Below are 11349 nucleotides of genomic sequence, written 5' to 3'. Positions count from 1 at the left end.
TTATGCCAGCACGAGGGAGAATAGAGAGGTAGGTTTGGGGATTTCTGTCGCATAAACACATTAAATATTGAATGGTATAAATAGAATCTTGAGAAATATATATATATATATATACTTTTTGTATCTATATAAGAATGAAAGTTATAGAAAGCTCAACTAATTAGGAAACAAGTTAGCCTAGATGAGACGCTGATTGTTTTTTATGCCAGGTGGAATCATTATTAATGGTATCTTCATGAGGCAACTGCAGCAGAAGTATTTAGCCAAAAATAAATCTCTGTACTTGGCTTTTGTTGACATAGAGAATGAGCTCGCAGGTGTTGATACCATGTAAAAGCACCCGTCCTGGTGCCATGTAAAAATCACCTATGCTGGTACCGCATAAATAACACCACTGCTGGTGCAATGTAAAAAGCACCCATGCCGGTACCACGTAAAAGCACCTGTGCCAATGTCACATAAGAACACCCAGTACATTCTGTAAATTTGCTGGCTTTAGGAAGGGCAACCAACCATAGAAACCATGCCAAAATAGACAACTGGAGCCTGGTGCAGCTCCCTGGCTGGCCAGCTCCTATCAAACCATCCAACCCATGCCAGCATGGGAAATGGATGTATGATGATGATGATATATACATACATATGTATTGAAATATATAAACATATACACATACACAAGCATATGTATATTCATATCTGTGTATAGTTACACGCACACATATCTAATTATCTCTCCACAACAGATGCAGGTGTATTACAAAATCCAGAAAGCAATTCACATGATAGTGACTCAATATAATGGAGGCAGCTCTGTTGAAGATCTCTCAATCTGCTAATAGTTTAGAGATTCATTTGCTTATGCCTGTCACTAGGTTTCTAATCACAGCTGGTGGAGGGGGAGAGTTTCTATGGATATAAACAGTTTCCTCTTTGGGCTTCCTATTTCATGTCTAGGGTCACAGAAGTCAACCTTTGTGATATGGGTGACAAGTGTTAAATGTAAGTCTAATTCTTTGAAGAACTTTATCAGATCCTTCCTGAACTTGTCCGTAGTGTGGCCATTCACATGGCTTGAGATTGCCAGACTGCTGTCCTACAACATGGCTGATCTATGGATGTATGCGCACTTCTTTAGAGTATCCAGAAGAAATAATACAATGAGGTCAGTGATCTCAGCTGTATCACAACTCCCTACAGTTACATTGAACTATAGGTCACCTTTCTTCTTCACTTAGTGGGATCATTGTGAACCAAAATTGACTTTCTAGCATTCAAAGTCACTGATATTGATAAATTGCTTACTAAAATCTAAGGCCCTCAGAAGTGGGGATTTTCATATTGAAAAGTGGAAATCCAGATACTGAAGAACTTAGTGATCCAGCAGACTGCTTTATTCTCAATGATGTGGAACCAGTCATTTCCTATGGTGCTGCAACCCCACTGGATGAACCTTGTAGCTCTTCAAACATCAGAGAAGATGGTATTTAGACTTAGCTTGCTTATGATGCCTATTTCATTCTTAGAGGGGTTAATCAGCCAGCATTTAGGATCAGAAAGGAAGTATTTGGATCTTTAAGCATGAAAGGGGGTGCATGTGGGGAGGCAGTTCACATAACCTTCTACATTTAGAAAGCTGGCTGGATTAAATTTTTCTCCTTTAGATTAGAGAGTTTCTAATTTCATTTAGAATGAATGTAGTATAGGACTGAGAGAAAGATGCTGTGTGGATTCATGGTGTGCAGAATGTTAAGAGTTAAGAGACACTGGATTTTCTGGTAACAAATAAATATGCATTGCATGTGTCCTTCAGTAGGTAATATATATTACTATCATACCTGCAAGATTAACTAGACACAATTTGTAAATCAGTACTCACCATATAAGAATTGTATGCATGATTAAACATCTCAATAACTTGGTCCCTAAAAAACAAAAAATTGAAATATATTAGAAAATATTTAAAATAACAGCTCATATTTACTTTCATTTACACAACAATACGCCAAATGTTTAAATTATATCCCTGATAAAATGAAATAAGTGAAATAAATATCAAAGATACTTTAACCCATGCAGGAACTGCAGGGGCTACTCAAAAGTGTTGTAAGCTCTTCTAAATTCAATTTTATTCATTATTTTTTCTGGATTTCTTGTTTCTTCCTTATAGTAATTTTGATTTGTTAGTTGTTCCAATATTTTGTCTTAATAATAGTTTTTTTCCCATAATGACTATCGCCTCACTCTAATTGGCATCTTTTAGGATGATTGAGTTGTTCTTCAGTGTTAATATAGCCCCTTTTTCTTCTTTACAAATGTTTTCTTTGCATTTATGTGTATTGAAAGGGAATCTGAAAACTGTATCTAAATGCTTGTCATTCCCCCAGACTCATCATTTACATTCTTATTGCCAAAGAATTTTATAAGGCAGAGGTGGTGACTCAAATGTTCAATGTCTACTTTTAGTTCTATGAGGTTAGAAGCAGGCGTAAGATCAATTCATTTTTGTTGAGGTTTCTTTACAATAAATTTATAACTTTAGGCTTTACATGTTCAGTGGATTTATTTAAATGTTTTGTTTCATCAGATCTGGGGCAAGTTGTAGTACATATTCCCAAAAAAGGAGTTGTAATATTGTGTCTTTGTTTCCTGTTTCTGGGGTTGGTTCTTGTTTGAGCTCTCACATTAACAAATTACTCTCATAAAGTATATAACTGTATTATTCTTAAATTAGGGATAGAGACAGGAAGGGCATCCAGCTATAAAGCAATACCTCAATAATATATTTATCTAAACCATGCTAGCATGGAAAAACAAGTCTGAAAGTTTAACAGCAAGCAGGATGACTGACTGGCTGGCTGGCTGGCTGGCTGGCAGGCAGGCAGGCAGGCAGGCAGGCAGACAGACAGACACACACACACACACACACACACACACAACATAATGATATGCATCATTAACTTCAGAAAACCAACTAGTCACCTGATCACCTAGCAATCTGGTGATCACACAAAACAAAACTACATTCTCACCAGAAAGTGGAATAAACAAATGATCATAAATGCAAAGTCCTACCCAACATAAGTTTGTTGTTAAAGACTTTAGATGTTGGGCTACAAGAACTTCTAGAAGCAAACTAGTCTGAAAAAAAAAAAGACAGCAATACAGGGCCACATCAGCTTCATATGTGAAGAAGTGATAGGAGAAATAGTGTAAGAAGGAAGAAGGTAAGAGTAATAGAATGAGGAGAAGGGGGAGAAGTTTAAAGTGAGATGAAAGGACAAAATAGAGTGAGAGAGGAGTTGAAGGCTTAAATAGGGTTCAAGGAATTAAGAGGTGTAGGAGTAGAAGAATAAACATTCATTTAAGCCTATTGATGACATGGTGCCAAGTCCGAATATGAAACATTACCTCTATTCCTTTCAGAATGTGGATCCATGGTGCAGGGCATCACCACATACTGTTGAGTTCAAGTGAGTGGTGAAAGGTCGGCCAAGAAGACATAGTAATATGCTTTGAATAAGCTTTTGAAAACGATCAGCAGGGTGTTGGTCTGTTTCCCCAATGTAAAAGACACCACAAAGTTTGCATATGATGCAACATACAAGGTTATATGATGTGCAACAGAAGTTCTGAGTAACATGATGTTTTTTTTTTTTTTAGGTCCAGTGATGGCTGTAGTATTGTTAGTGCAGGGGCAGGTATTGCATTGTAGGCAAACACATTTAAAGTACCTGGTTCTGTGGGGCTGAACATTGTGGAGCTTCTTACTAGATTTCTGAGGTTTTTATTTTTTAAAGGAAAGGAGAGGTGGTGTAGGAAAGGTAGGGGTCAGAAAGTAGAATACGGAAGTTGCGGATGAGTTTAACTTTCAATGGAAGGACAGATGGGTGGAAGGAAAGAGTAAGTAGAATATAGTCTGTACAAGTGCATAAGGATAGTAAGTGCGTGGTAGTGCATTTGACGCCTGTGCCCAGTGGTGTTCTGAGTCCAAAACTAATTGAGTATATCCTTACGTTAGGAAGAATTATTGCATTGTTTGGCACTTCCTTGCCACTTTCTTTTCAGAATCACTAAGTGTAAGTGTATCATCATCCATCCGTATACACTTCTCTTCTACGACATGACAATTTTTCTCTGGCACACTGTCTTGCAATCTAGAAACCTCATGCTTCTGGTTTTTGCACTGCAGAATATTGGCAAACCTGTTCCTTTCTGCTTCTACCCAGCTAAATAGACCTGTTGACTAACTTCACTTCTAGTTTTCTGCTACCCCAACTCTTCTAGTCCTTCTTTGCTTTTATCACTTTGTCTACTACACTGCACCACCACTATGTTACCCTTAGTCTGATTGGAACTTTGTACCAGCCACAAATTTGGTCAGTAGCGCTCAATAGGTTGTCCTGTAGGGACTTCCAGTTGCCTTTTATGTTATACATCTCTATTTCCTCCTCCTTCTAGTCAAATGCATTTCTATCGGTCCAGATGTGTTTTCCATTGTTTGAACGCCTCCATTGTTTTTCTTCACCTCTTACACATCTATGAAACATTTTCCTTTAAGGACTTTTTACATTCAAGGGAACAGAAAAAAGTTGGAGGTAGATCAGGCGAATAGGAAAGGTAGGTAAGCAAGGTCAGAAGCACTGCAAAACAAAGATGTACCACATGGCAGTGCAACTCCACTCAACAACAATGACAGCTGGCAGACTGATGCATGAGAGTCACATCAAGTGGCTTGGCCCACAGAGAATGTTTCCAGTTACTTTTAAGTACCCCCTCATGTAATAATATATGAATATACACATAGAAACACACACATATAACTATATACATACATATACACACATATATATGCATATAAATATCACACACACACATATAGAGCAGGTGTCGGCAACCTATGGCATGTGTGCCATGTATGGCATGTGGACCAGTTCACAATGGCACTCATGCCTCTTGGCAAAAAATAAATGTAAATTTTTTGTTTATAACTATATTTCAGGAAGCGACAGCATAATAGTTAAATTATATGTCTTTTTTATGATCCATCAATTCGAACCAAAACTTTCTGAAGGTAGCTTATTTGGTAGTATTACATTTCCTTAAAAATATAGTACTGCTGAACACAAATAATTTTGACAACACCAAATTATAAATGTTAGCACAATTAACTTTCTGTTTGTAAGCTGGAACTGAAAGCATTTATATGTACTATATTACTTAAGCCAGGAGCGAGAGCTTCAAATGCCTATTTTTTAAAATCAGTTGTATATTTAGCAGTGCAGATCATGATATGTAAAAATTAGTTAACCACTTTACAGTGGCCAGTCTAAATAAAGACTCTTAAAAATGGGCTCCTACTTTGTGGGTCATCTATAAGTAGACTCTTTTAAAATTATTATCTCATTTTGAGGTCAGTTTTATACTGAATGGAAAGAAAAAGCAGTAGTGAGATGGGTTTTCAAAGACAAACAAACATGAAAAGTCAAAAATTATACTTATTTTCTTTGATTTCAATTTCTTCTTTGAGAGTCAACTTGTCTGATTTTTTTAATATATTTCTTTTTTTCTGTTTATCCTTACCATTTATTTTAATCTAATTATTTTTATTATTATGAAAATTTATTCATTAAATTTATTTCATTTTTTTGTTTTTTTTATTTCTTCCTATTTATTTTATTCTAATTATTTTTATTTGTAGAATCTGGTTTAAAGGTTTATACACCTGTTAATATTAATTATCAATATATAGCACCCCAAGATGAATAACAAAAGATAAAAACTTGACGTTCGTCCATTTCAAGATTTCTGGAGAACAGAATATGGATTTATACAACAAAATGATCATGCTGAGTGTGCATTCTGCTGTGAAAACTGTCATATGTTGTACATCAAATGTACAAAGACACTATCAAACTAGACACCAGACTACATTTAAAAACTCTGATGAAAAAAGTGAAGCCATAAAAAGGGCTATTTCTAGTTACAAAAAAAGCACTTCTGTTTTTGTTCAAATGCTTGGAACCAAAAATAAAGCCAACGAATGTAATTACATAATTGCTCAATGTATAACTGAGAAAGGTAAACCTTTTACATATGAAGAATTTATCAAAAAAAGCTTTTCTGAGAAGCGCTAAAATTTTGTTCAGTTATATACCAAACGCTGAAACAATACTGTCTCGAATTTTAAAAATAACAGCTTCTGCAAGATCAATTGCAAGACGTATAACTGATATAGCTGAAAACATAACAATAAAACAAATAAGTTGGATTACAAAAGCTGCTGCATTCAGTGACGCTGTCAATGAAAGTAGTGATATAAATGACATGGTGCACCTAGCAATTGTTGCAAGATACTGTGACAATGATCATATTTATGAAGAATTATGTTATTTGATTCCTCTTACCAATACAACTACAGGACAGGACATTCTGATTGCATTTGTAAATTATTTCAAAAATCAAGACATTAATATAAATAAAATATTTTGTATTACTAGGCGTAGGAGTGGCTGTGTGGTAAGTATAGGTGTAGGAGTGGCTGTGTGGTAAGTAGCTTGCTTACCAACCACATGGTCCCGGGTTCAGTCCCACTGCGTGGCATCTTGGGCAAGTGTCTTCTACTATAGCCTTGGGCCGACCGAAGCCTTGTGAGTGGATTTGGTAGACGGAAACTGAAAGAAGCCCGTCGTATGTATGTATATATGTATGTGTTTGTGTGTCTGTCTTTGTCCCCCCAACATCGCTTGACAACCGATGCTGGTCTGTTTATGTCCCCGTAACTTAGCGGTTCGGCAAAAGAGACCAATAGAATAAGTACTAGGCTTCTAAAGAATAAGTCCTGGGGTCGATTTGCTCGACTAAAGGTGGTGCACCAGCATGACCGCAGCCACTTGGCTGAAACACATAAATAAATAAATAAAATAAAAAATGGTGCACGTGCAATGGTTTGAAAAGAAAAAGGATTTGTTAAACTTCTTTAAAATCATATTGGATGCTATGTAATGAGTTTTAATTGCATTATACATCAGGAAAATTTAGTTGGAAAAATTTTGTCACAAAGCTTGAGTTCTGTCATGGAGTCTCTTGTTAAAATAGTTAACTTCATAGTTGCTTGCTCTTCACTGACTCACAGACAATTTAAGTCCCTTCTGCAAGAATTGAACAGCAAATATGCAGACCTCCCATTACACAGTAATGTCCGTTAGCTTAATCGGAATAATGTTTTGAACAGATTTGTATCATGCTTTGTTAAAATTAGATATTTTTTGGCATGATATACTTAGCAACACTTACAAATACTTTCCAAATGTAAAAGCTTATTCAAATCGATTTAATGTTAATAGAAGTGAACTTCAAAAATATATTGCAATGTTGAAAGAAGAATTTTCCAAGCAAGGTAAAGATTTCGAAACTTACGCTCCTATATTTTCTTTCCTCATCAAATCTGATTTGACTGATTTGGAAACAAATCCATTTGATCTATCACTTTTTGAGTGGATGCACGTTGAAATGGAAATGATTGAATTAACAACTTCAGAATTGTGGAAAACAAAATTTGTGGAATTACGAAAAACTCTTGGAAGAAGCTGCTTGGAGAAGTCTGTTGCCATCTTCAATTGCTGGATGTCGTTGCCTGAAAGATTTAATTCTTCGAAGAAAATCTCATATGCTCTGCTTTCAGCCTTTGGCTCAACATATACATGCAAACAAATATTTTCACATATGAAATCTGTTTTGAGTCCACAAAGAAATTGTCTGACAATTCAACATTCGGAAGCTTGCATAAAGCTAAAAGTCACAAATTATGCACCTGATATTGAGAAATTAAGCAAAAATGTACAGGGACAAGGTTCTCATTAATTTATAGAAATTTAACGTAACTGTTGTTTATAACTTGTTTATAATTTGAAAAAAATTTTTAATTAATTTTTTAAATAAAATTATATTTGTTTCCATGCAATTTGAATTATTAAAGAATTAATAAAATAGATTTCTGTTATAGCGAGTTTCAAAAGCATAAACTCTACTTATAAAAGTAGTAATATGAGGTTGGCACGTGCAATGCTTTTGGAAGCTAGGTTTGGCACTCCGTTATCAAAAGGTTGCCAATGCCTGATATAGAGGAATAAGACTAAATGCTATCCATTAACATACAAATTAATTAGTCAACATTTATGTATTAAGCTCATGTGGCAGTGACACAAGATCACATAAAAGCTTCTCACCAGTGAATATGTCATATGCTAGTTAGAAAAGAGAGATATGAATAAGTGATATAACTGTTTACATAAAAGGGTTATAGATGATTATTGTTTATTATACTGTAGAAGAATAATGTTATCAATTAGTGCTAACTCCTGCCCATTGAACATGTTAAAACCTTTCCTTTTTATGTTAAAAAGGTGTGATGGATGCATACAATAATGAGGTGTGGAGTAAATAAGATAGATGACAGCTGCTACATGAATTTTGATTCTCTTAAGAATGAGCCCAAGTAAACAGTCTACAAAATTCACAAGAGAAAAAAAAAGAGACATGTGTTACTGATGTTTTTTATAGCCTGTTCAACAGTAGCATGTATCTTTTAATAAACAAACTTTCTTAATTAATACTTGTATGGTCTGGAGTACTGTATGCACAATGATAGAGTGGGAAAATAAGAAATTTTAGAGTTTTAGCTTTCATGCATATATCCAGATATTCAATAAGTGAAATCTGTCTTTTGGGATCATGTATTTGTTGATGATGAATGTTTAATCTCATTCTTAAACTGAGTTTAGTCTGTCCAATGTAGTCTTCCCTGCATCCATTGCATATATAAAATATTTTGAAGAACAAGTAAAATGGTTGATTTAAATTTCTAAGTTGAGCCCTCAATAAGGTTTTCATGAGTTCTACACCTGGATCAGTCACACTTTTTAACATTTGGAGTTGAGTCTGTAGTTGGTAGTTTCACATTTGTAAGCACTATTTTTAGGGTTTTGGTTGACTTTTGCATTTGATAATTCTTAATGATTCAAGTGCCTTTTCCATTTTTGGGTCTTGGCTCAATAACAGTATATTCTGATGGATAATGTTGAATGTCACTATGTTTCTTGAGTTGAGTGTTGTATTTAAAGATAGAGTTTTGGGTATATCTGAACTGCTTTTGACTTTTTGTAATTCTTCAATGTCTATTGTTTTGGTGCATTTTATTTCATTCTCCATTAGAGTACTATCTTTCAAGTAGTGCCTGTTTTAATTAAAGGAATCTTTTATTCTTAGCATCCAGATTGGAGGAAATTGTTTGGATTGTTCTAGCTAGGTTAAATGGAATACTGGATTTGGGTATGTTTTGGGCAGCATGAAGAAAATAGTAGGTACTGTTTAGAGTCTATTGGTTTGTAGTAGATGTCATTTTCTATGTTTGTGTCATTGTTAATAATCAAAATGTCTAAGAAGGATAGTTGGTTATGGTTAAATTCCATTGTGAACTGAATACTGCTACTGATGCTGAGTAGGAATTTGAAATCATTGAGTTCATCTCGGTTGTATGTCCACAGAACAAGGCAGTCATCTAAGTACTGTTTCCAATTTTTCACCAGATAATTTTCAAAGTACTGTACTTTTTTGGCTTATTCATACATTTGAACTTCTAGATATGCCATAACTAAGTTGGCATATGTTGGAGCAACTTTTGCACCCATCACCGTTCCAGATATTTGTTGGTAGGTGTTTTTCTCAAAAATGAGAAAGTTGCTTTGAAGGATGAATTTTAATCCTACTGTGATGAATTGTTGATCAATTCGGTCTGGAGTTTCATCAGAAATTTTCTAAGCCATAAAGCTATTGCATCTAGCCAATACTCATGTGGGATGAGAGTATAAACATTTAGTACATCAAATGAAGCAATTATAGTATCCCTGTTAACTTTTGTGGGGAGATGGCTTAATAGGTCTAGGTCATCCCTTATGAAACTTGTATAAATTTTAAGAAAAGTTTTAGCAGTAATCAAGAAAGTTGCTAAGTTGTGAGTTTCACAAGCTGGGTCTGCCAATCAGTTTTAATTTGAGATCCTTCGGAAAGAGTATGTTTATGCAGACTGAGTGTGATATTTTGCAGGCATCATTAACTGCTTTATTTTTGTGGATTTTGGGAAGTCCATAGAAGAAACTGACTTTGGCTATAAAATTTGTTAGATAATCAATATCTTTAATAGATGTTGGTTTATGAAAATGTTAAATTTAGACATTGTTTTTGTTCTTTTGGTAGTTGTTTACTACTTTATAGTGGGTGGTTTCTTGAAGTAGAGTTAACGATGCATTTTTGTATTGTTCCATGTTCATAATAACTACAGCAGTTCCCTTATCAGCTTCTTTTATAACTATGTTATTAAAGTTTTTTTAGGTCATATGTAGTTTCCCATTCCGTTTGACTAGTGTTGAACTTTGGTTTAAGGAATTGGAAGTTCATTATAAGGGAAGGTGGATACAAACACACAAAATTGGTCTTCTGTTTTGTTTCTCCCTTCTATTGGGTTGTAATTGCTTTTGTTTTGCACAATGGATTGATCAGTGTTTTCATTATTAAACAGGTCAGTTAATCTTAATTTTCTACAATAATTTGAGATGTCAGCTTGTACTTAACTGTGGTGTAGGGGAAAAGTTTGAGACCTTTTGAAAAGATTTGGATTTATTCTTTTGAGAATTTTAAGTTGGAAAGATTTATTATTTTAGGTTTCTTACTTTTATCTTGTACTACAAAGTGTTATGAAATCTTTCTTCTGAGAATAAAAAATGGTTTGTGATGCTTGTTCTTTTGATTGTGTACCTAAGTCTGTGATTATATACACCATTTCTTTCCAGCTTTATCCATTGTATGTCTGAAAAAAGGGTTGTTCATGTCTAGGACAGTCTTTCTTGTCATAATTACTGTTTCTTTGAGTATATTGGAATATCCAGTTTTAAAAGATATTCTGTCTTGGTGGAGAAGGATTTGAGAATTTTTTAGTGGGTTTATTTTGTTGTCTGGAGAACCTGAATTTGGTGCTGTTTCTTGTAAATCTTAGGTAGATAAAATCTATTTGGTCATTCGTGAATAAAACTGATATGCTTTAATTTTCCTTAGAAATGGATTAGCATTATTTTCTGGTTTAAACACTTTTTTGTATCTATAAAAGCAGACAGCATTCCTTTCCCAAAGTCAGCAATGTTGATTCTTCAATTAAACATTGTTCTCTCCAGAGTTTAACTGTATTGTCATACAAAACACCTTCAGTTTTTTCAAAATGTTTATTTCCATATGTACATACATACATACATACATACATACATATATATATATATATATATATATATATATATATATATA

The 11349-nt window shown here is 34.3% G+C and overlaps 1 protein-coding gene across 3 annotated transcripts in view; it reads right to left on the bottom strand.

Moving 5' to 3' along the window:
* The window catches only part of LOC106874050 (ER degradation-enhancing alpha-mannosidase-like protein 3), a 344953-nt gene that overhangs the window by 311133 nt on the left and 22471 nt on the right, over nucleotides 1-11349 (bottom strand). For all 3 annotated transcript variants that reach the window (XM_052969334.1, XM_052969331.1, XM_052969330.1), the window contains exon 2: nucleotides 1877-1922. In XM_052969334.1, the coding sequence (XP_052825294.1) occupies nucleotides 1877-1922 (46 nt within the window). The remainder of the gene's footprint in view (nucleotides 1-1876; nucleotides 1923-11349) is intronic.

This window comes from Octopus bimaculoides, chromosome 1 (assembly GCF_001194135.2).
Source record: "Octopus bimaculoides isolate UCB-OBI-ISO-001 chromosome 1, ASM119413v2, whole genome shotgun sequence".
NCBI lineage: Eukaryota > Metazoa > Mollusca > Cephalopoda > Octopoda > Octopodidae > Octopus > Octopus bimaculoides.
The sequence above is the reverse complement of the archived record's forward strand: the minus strand, read 5'-3'. Positions and strand labels throughout refer to the sequence as shown.